Source organism: Thamnophis sirtalis, unplaced genomic scaffold (assembly GCF_051295495.1).
Source record: "Thamnophis sirtalis isolate CommonGarterSnake01/CBP01778 unplaced genomic scaffold, rThaSir2_p1.2 scaffold_6, whole genome shotgun sequence".
Taxonomy (NCBI): Eukaryota; Metazoa; Chordata; class Lepidosauria; order Squamata; family Natricidae; genus Thamnophis; species Thamnophis sirtalis.
In genome coordinates this window covers 45,509,495-45,527,924 of record NW_028261386.1, presented here as the reverse complement: position 1 = coordinate 45,527,924, position 18,430 = coordinate 45,509,495, and the positions used below count along the sequence as shown (strand labels likewise).

Sequence of the window (18,430 nt, the reverse complement as noted above, 5' to 3'; positions counted from 1 at the left end):
AGTTAACCAAGGGGATAAAACTTCAGATTACCAATTTCCTTAATAAATAAAGAATCAGGCAGTGCTCCTTAGGAGCCAGACTTGGCCCAGGTGGCTCCAGTTTCACCTAGCTTATTTTAAATAATATTATAGCCAAAGTAGTATCTGTCTACTATTTTTCAAAATAATGATGGCAAACGCCCTAGAAATGCGTTAAAGACAAATATGCAGATCATGTTTTTTTAAACAACAACTAGAAAAACCACATCAGCCCCTTCAAAGGAGTCTTTGTGCTTTGACAGTACTTTCAGTCTCCAAGAGCAGTATTAAAGGTACAAAAATGTATGTAAATTAGGACAAATTGCTATATATGGAACAGAATATATGATAGCACTGAGTAAGTTTAGAAGAAGGGAGGACTCCAAAAGATTAAGAATTCTTTAGTTTCTGGATTTCAAAAATTAAACATACTGTGATTCTAGTTCTATTGTGCAAAGATACATGCTGATAGAAAGCACAAATACATAGTAGTTTACGCCACAGTTATTCCCACTGAATTTAATGGGCTTGTTGTCAGCTAAGTATTACACAGATTGCAACCTTGTTTCCTACAAAGGGCTTATGTGGGGAGAGGTGAAGTCAACATTACTTTTATCCCACTTCACAAAATTACACATAAAATTCTGAGTGTTTTGATTGGGATCCAGCAGTTCAGTCTGCTATAAAGAAAAAAAAGGGTTTATAAATAAATACATTGGAAAAAGAAAAAGAAAAAACTAGGAGCAAAATGCTGGTAAATAATCACTCTTTAGCCTAAAGAAAATAGTTGATTTTAGATGCCTTTAAACACATAGACATTAGCAACTGTTTCAGTATGCTAATTTTTTAATTAAAAGATACTTCTGCAGCAAGAGCTCTTTCATATGCACTGCTGACTCTTCATCAAAAGCAAAGTTTCCAACTTAACACCCGCGTAGCTGGTGGCAGCCTGAAGGGTTACCATCTGCTGCCACCCCAAGTCATGGTGGCCACCTTCAGAACATATGCATCAAAGTGCCAAGATTAGAGGCCGAAGGAATATAGAAGTTGGCAGAAGGGAGCCGTGGGCCCAGAGGCAGGCAACAGGCAAGCCACCAGAAGCAAAGAATATGGCGAGCCATTAGTCACCTTATTCAACTCCTTGCCAAGGTCACAAGGACATAACTGGATGAATTAAGAGTCTAGACTAAAACCTTCCATCTCCACAGGTTGTTAAAGTAAATTGAGCTGGCCTACCAATTGGGAAAACTGCTTTACCACCACATCACACTACCCATGTTGTTTCCTTGGGTTTTTTTTTCCCCAGAAGATAACTTTTTCTGATTCCCCTTTCAAATTATGGAAAGGTTCTTTTTAGTTTTAAATAATCAGTTTTGCATTTAACCAGGAAGAATGGGGTCCTGGATAGGAAAGAAAAGTTGCTGCTTAAACAAGAGACTGGGGGGACGGTGATGGGCTCCAGGGGAGGGGGATGCCACAACATTAGTGGCTTTTCTTTCTTTCCACAAGATTTGAGGAACTTGAAAAGTTTTGACTTGCATGGAAAAAACGGCAAACTGAAGATTTGCTGAATGATTACGGCAGAATGAAGAGCCAACAAATCGTCTCTCTGTAAAGCCTCTTCAGAGAAGGAGAGAACCTGAGCTCATCCACAAGTGCTCCATATACTTAATTGTTGTGAGGAGACCGCAATACAGTGGTGTCTGGTAGGTTTACCACTCTGGAAGATGAGAGAATAAAATTCTTGCTCAAACCACAGTTGGTACCTTCAAAAGGACACTGAGTTTGCATACTTCCTTTTCTAATCACTTTGGAAGGTGCTTGTTAATTGCTTTTCAGCTATTGCATTGACAAGCTTTTGGGTGAGTTTCCTCCCATTCTTAGTGAAAGGAATTTTAAATACAAGTTTAAGCACTTGTTGCTAAGTCATGGAACCTGATTAAGATTCTTAAAAATAAACACAATTCCATTTTTATGTTTTAATTTAAAGGATGTCTCAATTGTTTATAATGGCTTCAGTTCTTTTAATTTTTTTAACAGTCTAGATTTTGCGGTTCTAAAACACCTGTAACAAAGGTGCATTATCTAGTGCAACTTCCAATCCAGACTAGCATTTCTCAACCTTGGCAGCTTGAAGATGTGTGGCCTTCAACTCCCAGAATTCCCTAGTCAGTCTTCAAATTGCTAAACTTCACACATCTTCACGTTGCCAAGGTTGAGAAAAAATGATCCAAAGATTTCTACCAAATTGTAATATGAATGTAGCAATAGAAAGGAGAAATTGTTATGTTTGTAAAAAATAATCATACTCAACATATTTCATGTACAATATTTAAATCAAACCTCATTTTTCTCCTGCTTCCACCAATCCTGGCAGTGCCAGTTTTGGGCTACAGCCTTTGCATGCTATTCAGTGGTCAGGTACAGCCCAAGGCCCCCCAAAAGATTGTGTACTCCTGGCCTATAGACAATGATTGATTAATATGATAATTAATCACAAGGATAACAGTGCAGAGATGTAATATAAAACAATGGTAGAAGTATGTATCCATTTATTCTGAGGGACATCTTATTCCCCCAGACACTTGGCTAGATATAAATTGTTGCCACACAAATCATTCTTTTCATGGACATTATGGCCACTGTCATAAATCTAAAGCCAGTTTTAACATAAAAGGCAGTCTTACTCTCTTAGATGCACATACATACCCAAATTGGAATCCCCTTCCTATTTGCTACACATAGATTATAATATAATAAGTTTGCTAGGGTTTAGACTAAACTGGTTCACCTTCAGCAACCAATTGGCCTTTCCTGATTTGATTAGCCCATTTGCTACAAAGATTACCTTGAGTCAGCCAAAATCCCACAGCCTTTTTTTTATTAACAAGAAAAAAATACAAATATACTGTAAAGCAGTTGAGTCTATCCTAGTCACTCTAATCCATTCAGCTCCCTTCTCCCTTCTAGCAAATGTGTACCAAGTTCAGCTTCCACTAGACTTTAGTCTCTGATACTAGTTCACATACCATCAGGCATTGTATAATATTTTAAAGAAGGCTAAGAATGTTTAGTATTCCACTGAAATATATTTTTCTACAACTATCTTGAAAAGGCATTTTAACTCTCTTAAGGAACTCATGGAAGATCATAGCAACACATAAACATTGTATATTTATTCCTTGGCTTTCTATACATTAATATTTCTATAGTTTCTTCAATAATTGTCCTAGCAATTTTGCAAATCTATTTCAAAAATTCAAACAAGCCTAAGATCTGATTGTCTATCAATAACTAATCAAAGTTAAGAATGAATTGGCACTGGAGCAAAGGATTTTCAACATTCAGCTCACAAAGTTGGCTAAGCTATACCAAATATTGCAGTGTTTTTCAACCTTTTTTGTGCAAAGGCACACTTTTTTCATGAAAAAAATCACGAGGCACACCACCATTAGAAAATGTTAAAAAAAAATAACTCTGTGCCTATATTGACTATATATAAAGTAATTTTCCCACGGCACACCTTATACTATGTCACGGCACACTAGTGTGCCGCGGCACAGTGGTTGAAAAACACTGAAATATTTCCCCTCAGTATCTTTCTTTATAACCTATTATTAACCCAGTTTCATTTGGTAATACAAAATATAGCATCCCTATATATTTTTAGACTTTTATATCCTGCCTTTATTATTTTTATAAATAAGATGGTGACTGTGGTGGTTGTTTCATGGGTTGAAAAAAAATGACTGGCCCAAAGTCACCCAGCTGGCTTTCTTGGCAAAAGCAAGTCTAGAACTCACAGTCTACTGGTTTATAGCCTTGTGCCTTTACCATTTGACCAAACTCAGCTTTATTCTAGGTATTTCAATTACCCACATCTCATTCATTATTTGTATCACCTGGAGATTTGAGGAAAGAAGAACCAGCAGACCTATAAAACATTAAATAATTGGCTCTACCAAAAATGTAGTACACAATGCTGAAGAAATTTGACCTTAGTTTTTCAGTTAGGGCTGCCAGCTTTTCAGTGGCTGTCGAATTTTCCAACTTGCCTTCTTTCAAAGTTATTTGTCCCCTAGTACCATCTTGGCAACTTTCTGAAAGTGTGCAGAGCAATTTTTTTTAAAAAAATCAAGGCCCTTCTCACAGAATGGAACCAAACATAATTCTTTTACTCAAATATATTTTGCATGACCTTACATGAATTGCTTAGATAAAAGCCTTTCTTTTCCTTCTACTTTTGTTATTTTAAAGTGCAGATGCATTTGAGTCATTTTCCTCCTTTGTTTCATATCCTTAAGAACCGCAGCTTCAAAGACAGAATGTCAGCATGCAGTCGATTTATGACTGAACTCTTGAAGAGACACTGAAGAATTACCTTGTCAATCACCCCAAGGACTCGAAAGGCCTTCAGTTCCTCGGCAGGGCTCCTTAGGTTCCAAGAGGGCCTTGAACTTAGTGATCCTGGAGGCTAATGGAAGATATCAAAGATTACAACATCAATCAGGGTGGTACTTGAAGGAAGGTTGCCTGCTGAAGCAAATGCCAGGCTGAAGGAAACTAAATTTATCATAAATCAGAGGGAAGGCAGATGAAAGAAGTTTTCTGTTTGTCCTTAATGCAAGGGGGGGGGGGGGAATAAGTTGATAGTAAATAATTTGCAAGAGATGAAAATGGATATAGGGCAAAAAAGAATATTAATATTTTTAAAATATTCACAATTCATACAGTTCTTTGTGCAAGCAGGAAAACTCGGGTACAATGCTGGAGAAGTTATTCATACACATTATTACTCAAATTCTAAAGGAACAGAAACAGGGTCATAAAAAAAGCATATCCATAAATAATATTGTATGCGATGCCTTAACTTGGAAGACAGTTTGAGGAGAATTATATTTGTTACTAAATGAATAAATTTATTTTTAAATTTTCAACCTTGATGAGATCTACTACAGAATTCCAAGGAATGTATTACTCTAAGAATACAACAAATGACCCATAAGTAAAGCCACATAAGTTAATATTAATCTTCCTTGTTACAGACTGTCATTTTTCTCATCTAAATGGAAGCATTCTTTCTCCTTGTCATCTTCAGTTGCCTATCATCTTTATAATCACCAACCTGATGGCAATACATGCCACTCAAAACTGCAATCTGAAATAGAAAAGGCCACTTTACACTTCTGGGCACTGTCACCTCAGTCCTCTACATAGATTTCCAGAACTAAGGGCTAACTTATGTAGGCAAGAATTTGCAGACTCTCATTAAATCATAAGAGCTTATTATGTATCCTAAATCTAGGTATAGTATTGAGGGAACACACTAGGGCAGTGGTCTCCAAACTTGGCAACTTTAAGACCTGTGGACTTCAACTCCTAGAGTTCCTCAGTCAGCTTTGCTGACTGAGGAACTCTGGGAGTTGAAGTCCACAAGTCTTAAAGTTGCCAAGGTTGGAGACCACTGCACTAGGGAACGTCTCCAGTGAAATCACCGAAAGACTTATTTTATTTTATTTTGTATAGAAGAACCACTGTTATTAATTTGAAAAAGAACGACCACAAGTACACTTGGTACTGCTAATGCAAATTAGACATTCTAGATGACTAACCCTCATGAACAATTTTCTTTCCCGGGTTTTCTTGCAAAAGTGCACCTACGGTGCAAACATCATTTAGCAATATTCAAGATCATTCAAAATATAGAGAAGCCTGAAAACTCACACCCTCATGTTCATGCCCAAATATAGTTCATTAGGTTACATAGAACTGTTTATAATTTTTAAAATTAAGTTTAAGGCAGATAATATGCTTTACATCTAACTCATGTTCAGGGCCATGATCAGAGAAAACCCAGGTTTAATGTTTTTCACATATTTAAATTACTACTCTATTTTTGTCCTACTATCACAAGCCACACTCTACATAACATTTCATGAAAAAGTGAGGTAAAATCTGCATGAATAATACATATTAAGGCTGCCTGTAAATATGAAATTCTGGTATGGCAGCTTAAAAGCAAAGTATGGGTTCTTCTTATACGGAGGACAGTCTAAAGGCTGAACTAGAACTAGTCCGTGAATTAAAAGATGAAGAAATAGCTTGATGACGTCTTAACATTTTCAGAAATTTTCAGGAGCAACTTCGAGGGGAGGAAGAGTGAGAATGAGTGAGTGAGTGAGTGAGTGAGTGAGTGAGTGGGTGGGTGGGTGGGAGGAAGGAAGGAAGGAAGGAAGGAAGGAAGGAAGGAAGGAAGGAAGGAAGGAAGGAAGGAAGGAAGGAAGGAAGGAAGGCCTTTAGCCTATTTATTACCCAGGTAGAATTATTGAAAGAATTAGAAGGTAAAAAGGTTACTTCTCCACTTTCAAGGAAGTTTTCCCCTATTCCGTCCTGTCTAGGACTTGTATGTTTTAAAAGACAGACAACACTTGCTATAATTTTCTTCTTTTTTCCTAACCTTTTCACTTGATAAACATGGATAGGCACTGTAAGAACCTTGTTCCACTCTGATTGGCTTTTCAAAAATAACCTATGTATTGGGAATAAGAGTGCCCCAAATTTGCTGTGGGTTGCTTTTGGTAAATTTCAAACACATAGCTTTTCCATTTTATTCCATCTTGCACTTTGTTAAATTCATCCCAGATAATGTAAATAGGAATACTGGGAAAACTGGATTTTGAAAATACAAGGCTAAGGCTAGGATCTAAACCAAAACTTATTTGAGTCTGGGCCTCTCACATCCATTCTTTTACATCCTGGACGCTTTTGCTACACAATTCTGCATAAATAGGTGCAGCCTCCTTCAAGTCATTTTTACTAGTGACAAAATAGACAGATTACTTCTCATAATTATGCCAATTTGCACATAGAATTCAGAGTTTTATATAAGGAAATTTGTCTTTCATTAAGCAGATCAGTATTATAAGGCTGGAAAGAACCCTAAGGGAATTTTAATTTCAGTCTCTGCTATGGCTGAGTCCCCCTTCACGCATATGCATGCCTACAAATTAAGTTAAAATTAAGCAGTCCACAGGAGTAGGGAGAAATGAGGAATCCTTCAAAGCTTACATGAAGACATCTATTGCAGAAGAGATTTCTCCAGTTTCTTTTCTCTCTCTATGAAAACAGGTTTAAAAAGCAGGTTAACTGCTGTTCAATTCAACAGATTATTCCTCTGTATGCTCACCTTACACCATTCCCCAATCTCCACTGAAGAGCTTCAACTATTATCAGGATTGTTTAAAGTAAAGCTCTATGGTCTAAAGACTCTATGGTCATTTTGTGATTCAAATGGGAACCTGAAATTTTAATATTTTAACAACCAGTGCAATTATCAATAATCACACAAGAGCTGTAGAAAATGTTCAAAGAGTAAGAACAAAAAGGACCCAGTGAGGCTCATTTTATTATTTTATTACTATATTGTTGGTGTTACTAGGGTAGAGTAAAGCCAAGATTTGTCAAAAGTTCTTGGGCTTGGGGTTCAAGAAAAAATACAGCAATTTCAATACTACAAATGCCATACTAGTTCTATCTCTTTTGTTTAAAAAAAAAAACTCCATGTAAAAAAATCACAGCATCAGAAACTTTCAGTATTCAGAGATGGCCATCAAGACATTCTTTATCACATCCCTACAGGATACTGTCTCTTCTTCAATGTTCCCAATCTGCTTTCTCCAAATCTGATCTCGTTAACCTTTCACTTTATCTCAAATTATGTGTTTCTGCACTGTTTGCATTCTGAACGCAGTGTTTTTTTGTTTTTGTTTTGACAAACTGACTTCCTGGAAAGCTCAATCTGATCAGGACCAGAGCATTGTTCTGACCCTTTCTCTCCTTCTCTTCCCAGGAGGAGAGGAGTTTAATAAGTCCCCACTGGTATCAGTGAATCAGAGCACAGAGAAAAGCCACAGAGATGATTAGGAGACTGGAGGCTAAAACATACAAAGAATAGTTGCTGGAACTCAGTACTTTAATGAAAAGAAGGACTAGGGGGTGACATGATAGCAGCATTCCAATATCTAAGGGGCTGCCACCTAGAAGAGGGAGTCAACCTATTCTGCAAAGCTCCTGAAGGCAAGGCAAGAAGCAATGGATGGAAACTAATCAAGGAGAGAAGCAACCTAGAACTAAGGAGAACTTTCCAGACTGAACAATTAATCAGTGGAACGACTTGCCTCCAAAAGTTGTGGATATTCCAACATTGGAAGTTTTTAAAAAGAGATTGGACAACAATTTGTCTGAAATGGTATAGGGTTAACTGCTTAAGCAGGGGGGTTGACTAGAAGACCTCCAAGGTCCCTTCCAATTCAGTTATTCTGTTAATCTTTTGCTTGGCAGATTGCAGCAAGAGAAGAATTAACACTTCACACTTACCACACCAGGATCCCAATCTGAGACAATCCCGTCACTAATTATTTCTCTAATACACACATAATCTGTACTCAAGATAACAGATTGCCTGATCCTCATAAATAAGATCTAAGGATTACATCCATCTTCTGTAAATTCAGAATCACAGAAATCTCTCTAGCAATTTACTTGTTCTTATCTCACTAACAAGGACAAAATTAAAAAAGTGTTTTCCTTAGCTACGTATAATGATGCTAATGCTGATTTTGAGTGTGGTATTCTTTCTTAACTAATAATGGATAAATATGTAACATTTCTGAAGAATCAACTAGGACCAGAAGACTGTGGGATATTTTCCTTCACTATGTTTTTAGCCCTTTATTCCATATGTGCATACATTTGTTTATTTAGCATAAATCATATTTATTTATTTATTTATCTATCACATTTATATTTTGATACTGTTAACCATAAAGAAATTCAATCAGTTGTGAAGGAGACACAACATATGTCCATATGCGTACACCAACACAAGAAAATTAAATTATTTTAGAAATAAAAAGAACCTACACCAAATATTGAGCCATCTTCTGATGAGGGTCTACAGTAAAGGCTGGAAATTTTTTCTGCTCTCATCAGATATTCTGAAGTCTTCCTCTTCACGGCTTCACGACGAGTTGGACTTGATTCTCCTGTGTACCATAAAGGGATATATTTATAAGCCTGAAACCTCTGCAACAATTTCTTTTTCAGTTATGATCTGAGAAAAGTGGTCACAATTCCAATCATGCAAGATCTACTTAGCCCAGCCTTCACCTTTTTCCCAATAACTGTTCTACAGATTCCCTAATATGATCCACTATAATGTGTAGCTCTTCCAATCCTAGATCCTGTTTAAGTGTTTTCTCTTCCCACCTTATTTTTATTTGTTTATATATCAAAGTTTAGAAACCGCCCATCTCACTCAGATCTGCAAGGTCGCTCACATCTCACAGAGTTGTGAATTTGATATATGTCTCTAAATTTTATAGAAAAAAATATATAAAAATCTGATACAGATAGTCCTCGGCTTACAACAGTTTATTTAGTGACCATTCATAGTTACAACAGCACTGAAAAAAGTGACTTTTGACCGTTTTTCACACTTACGACTGTTGCAGCATCCCCAGGATCACATGATCAAAATTGAGACGCTTGTGAACTGACTCATATTTATGACTGATGTAGTGTCCCGGGGTCATGTGATCACCTTTTGCGATCTTCTGACAAGTGAAGTCAATGGGAAAACCAGATTCACTAAACAACCGTGATACTAATTTAACAACTGCAGTGATTCACTTCACAGGTGTGGCAAGAAAGGTCGTAAAATGGAGCATTTGTTCACTTAACAAATGTCTCATTTAGCAACAAAAAAATTGGGTTCAATTGTGGTCGTAAGTCGAGGACAACCTGTATTTCAATAAAAGGAGACCAATAAAACAAGGATAGAATAATCCAAGTTAAAAGGGCGGTGGGGGGCTCTCAAAGCATTAATAAATCCCAACGTTGCGTGTTCCACTGAGATCCCCATGCAAGTCAACAGAGCCCAGTCTTCAGACTCTCCCAAAAGAAGAGTGGGGTCTTGCCTTGAGCTATTGCAATTTATTTTCCTCTCCACACCAATGTTAGTACATATACATCCCCATGAGATAAATGAAAAATGTTTCCTAGTGTTTCCATAAAATCTTGCCTGTAATATATATATATATAATATCAATCTTTAAACTCACTCCTATACAAGAATAAATTTTCCCAAAACTTAGCTGCCTAGCCTGAAGATTTAATGATGTTCTATTGGATGGCTTAAGCCTTCAGATTTCTACTACACTTCTTTTATCTTAAAACTCCTACAGTCACTCATATACCCAGAAAGAAACAAAAAAACAAAATCTAGGGATTGGTTATATAATGTTTAGTAGGTTATGATAGCACCAAATTCAATTAGTGAATTTCTGTCCTCTTTTGTTTCTCCTTTCTACTTTTCTCTGATGCTCACTCACTGGACTTAGAATTGTCTTAATTTTCAAGATATGCCAAGTTTTAGATTTTTATTTTACTATCTATTACATGTATTGAATGTTATACATAATTAACCACTTAAAATCTCACAATGTAAATATTTTTAATGTGCTATTTTCAGTTCTTTCTTGTTTCTCCTTTGATGAAAGAACTATAATACCAATTCTTTATAACAATTAATTTTTGGCCCTGTAATAATAATAACATCCCTGCTTTAAAAAAACCACCTTGTATTGCTAAAAACATTAAAAGCTAAAGTCACAATTAATTATTTTCAAATATTCAAGTACACATTTGCCTTCATGTGTCCTGAGATTTTCAACAGAATATGAAGTCACGTTACTTCTGAATAATCCTTGAGATTTTTATGCTTTTGAGAATTTTTTTAAAAAAATTAAAAATGCTTCAGTAATATGTGTGAGGTATATTAAAGCTTTTAATTAGTCTTTATAGTGCAATCAAGCAAGGTCATATTTCTTCAAACAAAATATTCATTTCCTATTTAGGTATCTTCCTTGATACCAGCAGATATTTGTGTTTCATTTGATGAGGATCAGAGGGTTTTACCTGAATCAGACTTTTATAAATAAAGCAATGTTGGTTTATTAAAAAAAAAAGATTGTCCTCTGAAGAAAGATATAAAAAGTGTGATAATGTTGATGACAGAGACCTTCAAATGAAAATCCTTCGAGATTCCTCCATTTCTCTCTCTCTCTCTCTCTCTCTCTCCCCATTTGCTATACTGCAGCTGTGCCTCGCACAAATTCACATGAATGAAAATATTTAGGCGAGAAACCACCCCCTTAGCTTGTTTTCCATATGACTTTCCTGTAATTATTTTGTAATCTGTTCGCACAACAATATATAAAAACATCTGCAAAAACAGGTAATTAATGTGTCAAGCTAAACTAATGCATTTTTATGGTGGCCATGCTTCGTCAACTGTAATTATAACTCTTTTTAAGCAAATGATGATGTGTTTGTTGCAATGTGAAAGTGGTTATTTTAGATGCTCTGTTCGCCATTCCTGAAAACAGAATATTAAAAAAAAAGATGAAAAATAACTATACTGCTACCAAGCAACACATATAGGCTTCTAGCCATTTTTAGTTATTTGCTGCTTCTATTGCAAATGATCCTGTATGTTTAAAAAAAAAGGGGAGAATTTTCTTTTATTTGCATCAGCAGCTGAGTGGGTTTATATTTGCTGCAACTATGCTAGCATAACACTTGCGTTCGCAGCATGGAAAGGATAAATATAGGCTCCTAGCCTGGCACCTGAGCCAGCTTCAAGTGTGAAAAGGCCCCACAATCTTCTCAGTGAGTATTGGTGAATATATGCAATGTTGATGACAAAAGTATTCTGAACATCTGGGGCTAATTGCCATTTCTAAAAATATAAGAAGGGCCTTGTAGATTACGCCAAAGTCATGTCTAGTCCAGAATGGACCCAACTAGCGGTATCTGAGCAACTTACAAAGAGATACAGAGAAGTTATGTTTTTTTTCCCAGCAGCTGGTTTTCCAGGCTTTCTGCCTAGGATTCTAAAATCATAGTCATTAAGGCCAGTAGCCACTGTTAATCTGACCCTCCACGAATCTGTCCAATTCTCCTTTAAAACTGTCTAAATGAGTAACCATCATCACGCCTGAAGTTAGCAAATACCAGTTTAACTGTGTCATGATAGACCAAAAAATTGAATTCATATCAATTTTGAACCTCCCTCTGTCTTCTTTTACTTCATGAATATACTTCTCATGTGCCTCAGAAGGGATTAACGAAGTTTGCTTTCTTTTAAATTATCTCTAGTTTAGCTTGTTGTCCAAACTGTAAACTATGTTTGATTGTAATTATGGTTAATCAAAATAAAACAAAGTCATAAACTCTTAAATGAAGTTGGCTTCTTTCCATTTATCCAAGTTAAGAGTTATATTGTTCCTCCAAGGTCAGACAGCACAGCAAGCTGCAGTTAATCTGAAATGTAAAATAAAGGTTATGGATTTGTTTGGCTGGTTGCTGTGTTGAAAAAGGTGGGGAGACCATGCAAGGATAAAGTTTGTCTAGATTTGTTCTGGTGACTTTTACTAGGGATTAAACATTATTATCATTGTATAAATTGTGAATAGTAACAAAATAATATCATTAATAAAAAATATTATCTGTACCGTCCACCAATAAAAAAGGAGAGAATTAAATTAAGACATAGCATCATGTCTTAAATTCCCATTGTTTGTTTATAAAAATACATTGCTTTTTAATCAAACTGAACTCAGCATACAATAAGCATGACTGAAAATTAATAGAAATGTGTAAAATCAGTTTGACTGGTTAACTGTTTAGAGCAACTAAATTAAAATATAGAATAAAAAACTAAACCCCAAATTGATGGTACTATGTAACTGAATTTATGGAGCACGCAAACTTTCTGCAGCTGAAGTCATGTTTATTAAAATCAGGCTCGAAGTGCTATCGGCAGCAAAGGCAAGAATGCACTGGGCTCAATGGGTGTGGGATTAAAATGTGCAGCCCATCTGATGAAAGGGTACATTTATAAAGCAAACAAGGAATTAATTCACCTATTTGCATTTTATTTTAGCAAAACATAGGAAAAAACTGTACCACCAAACATGAGCATTTTTGCTCCTAAAATTCAAATTGAGAATACTTTGAAGGTTGCAAGATGGGGTTAAGTGGGGTTCTTGCAGGTGCAGATCGCCTACCCTGATATAGTGTGATACTCATACACTCAGAAAAATAATAATCTAACACATGGACATGCTCACCGTGTATGAAGCTCAACAAGTTTAGAATAGTTCCACTTTTAGAGAAGCTAATGAATATCCATTATGATGATATTTTATCTGGCAATATAGCTTTAAGTTGTCAGATTGTATATGTCAACAATGCATTCTTGTCACATTCATATACTTAGTCCATAATATATTATTTATGGAGCAGCTTAAAAAATTTAAGAGATGTGTAAACCTAAATATGAAATGCTCACTTATTTAGAATTGTTAATATATATTTTACAACCACTGTCAATTTAATGCTTTGCACCTTCATTCTACCAATGGAACTAAAAGATATTAATTTTTAAAATTATTATACAGCCAGCAAAAAAGTGACAAGACAATTGAAATCTAAATGAGATTTTTTTTTTTTTTGGTGTGTATGTGTCAAACGACTTTCCTGAGTAGGCTTCAAAGCCAATGGAAAATCGGAAAAACTGTTTGTTTTATCAGCGAAGGTCTCTGCTTGTTAATTTCACAGCAGAAGCTTCAGGGCTCAACAATGGCGAGTGGGACCAGGAATCCTCAGTGCAGAAGTTCATTAATTCAGGAGGGACCAAGGTTAATTTGATCATCGATAAATGTCAATGACATAATAAAGTGTTGCGGGTGGTTGTTTCTCTAAACAGATGACACAAAATATTTAATTTGTTTTTGTTTGTTTTTTACCTTTAATCCCACTCCAATATATAAGACTTTGGGCCATGGACAAGATTGTAATATAAGTCATAAGATTGTAATATAAGTCATGATAATATGGTTTATCTATAATAACTTCATAATATAACATTATAAAGTACAAAACAGAAACAAATATTAGACAAACGCCCACAATTCCTCACAAATGGCCCAATATCACTGAAATAAACGTCTTTGTGCTTTTTGAAGTGTCAAGAGAATAACAGCAAACTATATCCCCGTTAGGTAGAGGCCACTACTAAAGAGGCCTTTCTTTTGGTCCACATGCTTACTATGCGGGTGAGGCTTCGAGCAGGCCTTTTCTGTTTAGTAGGACTGGAGGGGCAGAATCATTTTTAGCAAATTGGTACAATCTGGCACCATGCCATAGACCAGTGATGGTGAACCTTTTGAGCAATGAGTGCCCAAATCAGAACACACACGCATGTGCATGCATGAGCGTGCGCTGGAGTGTTGGAAACCCGAAGACCAGCTGACCGGAACGCACATGCCTGTTTTTTTTTGGCTGGTTTTTTTTTTTTTTTGGCCATTTCAGGCTGTTTTTCAAACCATTTTCAGGCCATTTTTTGGGTCAAAAAGAGCCCAGAAAACACCCAGAAAAATGGCCTGAAAGTGGCCCCAAAAATGGGGTATTTTCAAGCCATTTTCTGGCACTCCGGCACCTGCAGAGACCAAACGGCTGGCGTGCATGCATGCCGAAAACCAGAAGAGCAACTGAAGATGGCCCATGTGTCCATAGAGAGGGCTCTGCATGCCACCTCTGGCACTTGTGCCATAGGTTCGCCATCACAGCCATATACTATGGCAAATCTAGACAGCATATTAAAAAGCAGAGACATGATCTTGCCAACAAAGGACTATATAGTTTTTCCAGTAGTAATATATGGCTCTGAGAGTTGGGCCATAAGGAAGTCTGAGGGCCAAAGAATTGATACTTTTGAATTGTGGTGCTGGAGAAGACTCTTGAGAGTCTCTTGGATTGCAAAAGATCAAATGAGTCAATCCTAAAGAAAATCAATCATGACTGTTTTTAGAAGGACAGATACTGAAGCTGAAGCTCAAATATTGGCCACCTATTGAGAAGAGAGGACTCCTTGAAAAATACCCTGATATTGAGAAAGATTGAAGGAGAAGGGGATGGCAGAGATGGTTATATAGTATCATCAACGCAATGAACATGAATTTGGGCAAAGTCCAGGAGAAAAGTGGAGGGCAAGGGAGACTGGCATGCTATGGTCCAGGGAGTTGTGAAGAGTCACGAATTAGTCACTGAACAACAACCATGCTACATATAGCTTTATAGAAGATAATCAGCATGTTGAACTGGGCTCAGAGGTCAAGTAGAAATCAATGGTAACTTTGGCTTCTTTGACATTCTCCTGTAGACACTGTTTCAAGATTCTTAAAGCCTGCCCACTTTTTGAGTTATCCTGAATCCAGACTTGATGGCTTCTGACACTCTAACTCAGGATTTCCCCTTCCTTGGGGGAGGTACAGATAGAGACCCAGAAAGAACCTGTGAGTTACACTGTTATACAGAATACGGAACAACAGAGTTGGAAGGAGCCTTGTAGGTCTTCTAGTCCAACCCTCTCCCCAATCAGGAGACTCTATACCATTCCAGACAAATTGTTGTCCAATCTCTTCTTTAAAATCTTCAGGGTTAGAGCACTCACAACTTCGGAGGGCAAGCCATTCTGATGAATTGTTCTAGCTGTCAGGAAATTTATCCTTAGTTGTAGGTTGGATCTTTTCTTGATAAGCTTCCATCTGTTACTTTTTATCCTGCTCTCAGGTGCTTTTGAGAATAAGTCAACCCTCTGTACTTTGTGACAGTCTCTCAAATATTGAAAGACTGCTATCATGTCACCCTTGGCCCTTCTATTTTGTAGACTAGACATACCTAGTTCCTGAAATCCCCCTTTCCCAAAACTTCTTTGTGTTGTTTTCATTGTTCATTTTGGGGTTCGGTTTTTAGGGGAAGTGTTTACTTACAAGAGGAGTAATGGCAAAAAAGTTAAGAACCAGTGGTGAGATTCAGCCAGTTCGCACCACTTCGGGAGAACTGGTTGTTAACTTTCTGAGCAGTTTGGTGAACTGGTTGTTGGGAAAAAATCATTAGGGCAGAGAACCGGTTGTTAAATTATTTGAATCCCACCACTGTTAAGAATCCCTGTCCTAATTAGTGCTTGGCAGCTTAGTTGGGAAAGATTTAGGTAAACAGGGATATCTCTCCCTCTCCCTCTTCCTCTCCCTCCCCCCCCCCACGTGAAAAAGCAAAAGTTCAATGTGACCGGTAATATTTTGCTGCTACTTGAAATTCATTGGGTCCTCATGTATTCCACAAGAACCTAATGAGCTTCCATATTTGGTTGAAAGTAATTTCAGTGTTAGCCTAATTGGTGAGTGGCCATAAACCATATCAGGAAATGTATGTCACAGGGACTTATTCCTTTCATTTAACATCTTTCAAGATTCAAGTAAAATTAGCTTTCTAAAACGATGAGGCATTCTTATTTGGACTGTTATTTAATAAACACAGTTAAACTGGCACAAGATAATTTTGTAAAGGCTGCCTGCAGTTCTTGTTGAGTTTCAGTCCCTCGGATTTTAATCAATGGGGTGTGGGGGAAGCCCTCCTCAGAAATACCTCCTCTATTTTGTTGAGGACATAAAATGTGCCAAACCTCCTCTTCTTCCAGCGTTATGTTCTGGAGTAAACAGGAGGAGGTTATTTTCAAAGCCATGTTCCAAGGTTGCTCAGCCAGACCCCCATCACAGTGGCAGAGAACAAGTGAGAAGAGTGAAAAGGATTCCCGTCCCCTTTGCATTCTGTTCTAGAAGAAGCGCTTTCAGTCTAGCACAGAAAAAATGGCCAAGAAACAGAGTAGCAGAAGAGGAACTTGTTAGACAATAGGAATCCAGCAGACGCCTGATCCTGGGAAACCAGCTTGAACAAGGAATGCACGTTCAATACACGGACTGCAGGAAAAATATTTGCATTACACATTTCCTGGAAGATATTGCAGTGCCTGGTTTATTTATTTATTTTTGTATCTGCAAAGTCTGTAGCTTTTCCTGCTTTTCTACAACCACTTTAAATAACTATCATTTCAATCTAGGTACAACTTGGTGCAAAGCACTTCTATATAAGAAATAAAAAGAAACCTACTGCAAGAAAATCCGGTTTGTGCTTCACATAACTGTAATCTGCCATAACTGTAATCTGTAGAGAATGGGTATACTTGCTGTGGCCCGCCAGCGGCCAGCAAAACTAGCAGCAGATTCAGACAGTGAGGATGTTGGGGAGGAACATGATCCAGGCCTGGAGTCTGGAGAAGGCTCTGATGAGGGCTCTGTGTTGGAGGTAGAGAGGGGGGCAGAGCCGTATGCCAGTTATCAGATGCCTTCAGAGTCAAACATCAATGAGGCAGACGAACAGCTAGAGCCTGTTCTCAGTGTGCACATACACAGAGTTGCTAGACGAAGGGAACAGCTAAAGAACAGGGCTCGACTTGTGAGTAAGGCCACAGGTGGATGATGAATGGCCCTCCCAGAGGAAATAAAAGGAGCAAAAGGGCCTGTCGGCTCTCCAAGCCAGATAAGGTCTGTGACTGTAAATCCTCCCTGGAAAGACTCTGCTGGATGTGAATGAGCAGAATTCACAGTAAATTAATAAAAGAGGTTTTTGTTGGGACTAGGAGTTTGCTTCATGCTCTTGGGAAGCCTAGGTCAGAATAATACTCTAGAACGCTCTGCGAGAAGCAAGTGTCTTCTGGTCTTTAATAAAAACATTTTCCTTCCAGTTTTGCATGATGACACACAAGGCAATTGATTAAAAAATAAATAAACCAACAACATCCATACAAAAAGTAATAGTAAGAAAATACCAACAGTGAAAATTATTTCATCGGAAAGAATTTTCAAAGTCTGCTTCTGGCCTCCTTTCCAACCCATCTATAAAAGTAGGGAAGGGATTGATGCCATGCACGGTTCATTTGAGGACTTACTAGAAAAAAATCAATTAGCAAAAAGGGTATTCGCTAAATCAGAGGGCAATAAATGGGCCTGGAGGGGTGTACCAACCTTAGGCTGCTCTTCATATTAATAAACTCCAGCATCAGTTTTACAGATGGTCAAGTTCATGTCCTTCTCTACAACTGGTGTAGCAAATTTCAGCCAGAATCTATGAGGTTTTATAGCCATCTTCCCTATTCTGATGCCTTATGGATGTGCTGAGATTTTAATCCCCAGAATTTTTAGACAGCGTGGGCATGCATTAAGGGGCAGGTGACATCCAAATACACAGACAAGGCATCAAGTTGGTGACGGCTGATTCAGGGCATCGGTTTGAAGGAGGCATGCAGGCAGTTAGAAAACCATTCTGTAGAAACACAGAGGCCTGAATCAGATTTGATGCTAAAAATTATTTTAGCTAATATCTTTGCGTAGTGTACGTCAGAATTTCATTTACCTGCTCAATTGGCAGGGGGAGTTTTGGGGGAGGAGAC

General features: G+C 37.4%; 1 protein-coding gene across 3 annotated transcripts in view; it reads right to left on the bottom strand.

Annotated features, from left to right (window-relative positions):
* Positions 1 to 18,430, bottom strand: part of RPS6KC1 (ribosomal protein S6 kinase C1) — a 103,809-nt gene that overhangs the window by 46,403 nt on the left and 38,976 nt on the right. For all 3 annotated transcript variants that reach the window (XM_087717777.1, XM_014073642.2, XM_087717776.1), the window contains 2 exons: positions 8,941 to 9,062; positions 4,400 to 4,492 (listed from right to left, as the gene is read on the bottom strand). In XM_087717777.1, coding sequence (XP_087573903.1) covers positions 4,400 to 4,492; positions 8,941 to 9,062 — 215 coding nt within the window. The remainder of the gene's footprint in view (positions 1 to 4,399; positions 4,493 to 8,940; positions 9,063 to 18,430) is intronic.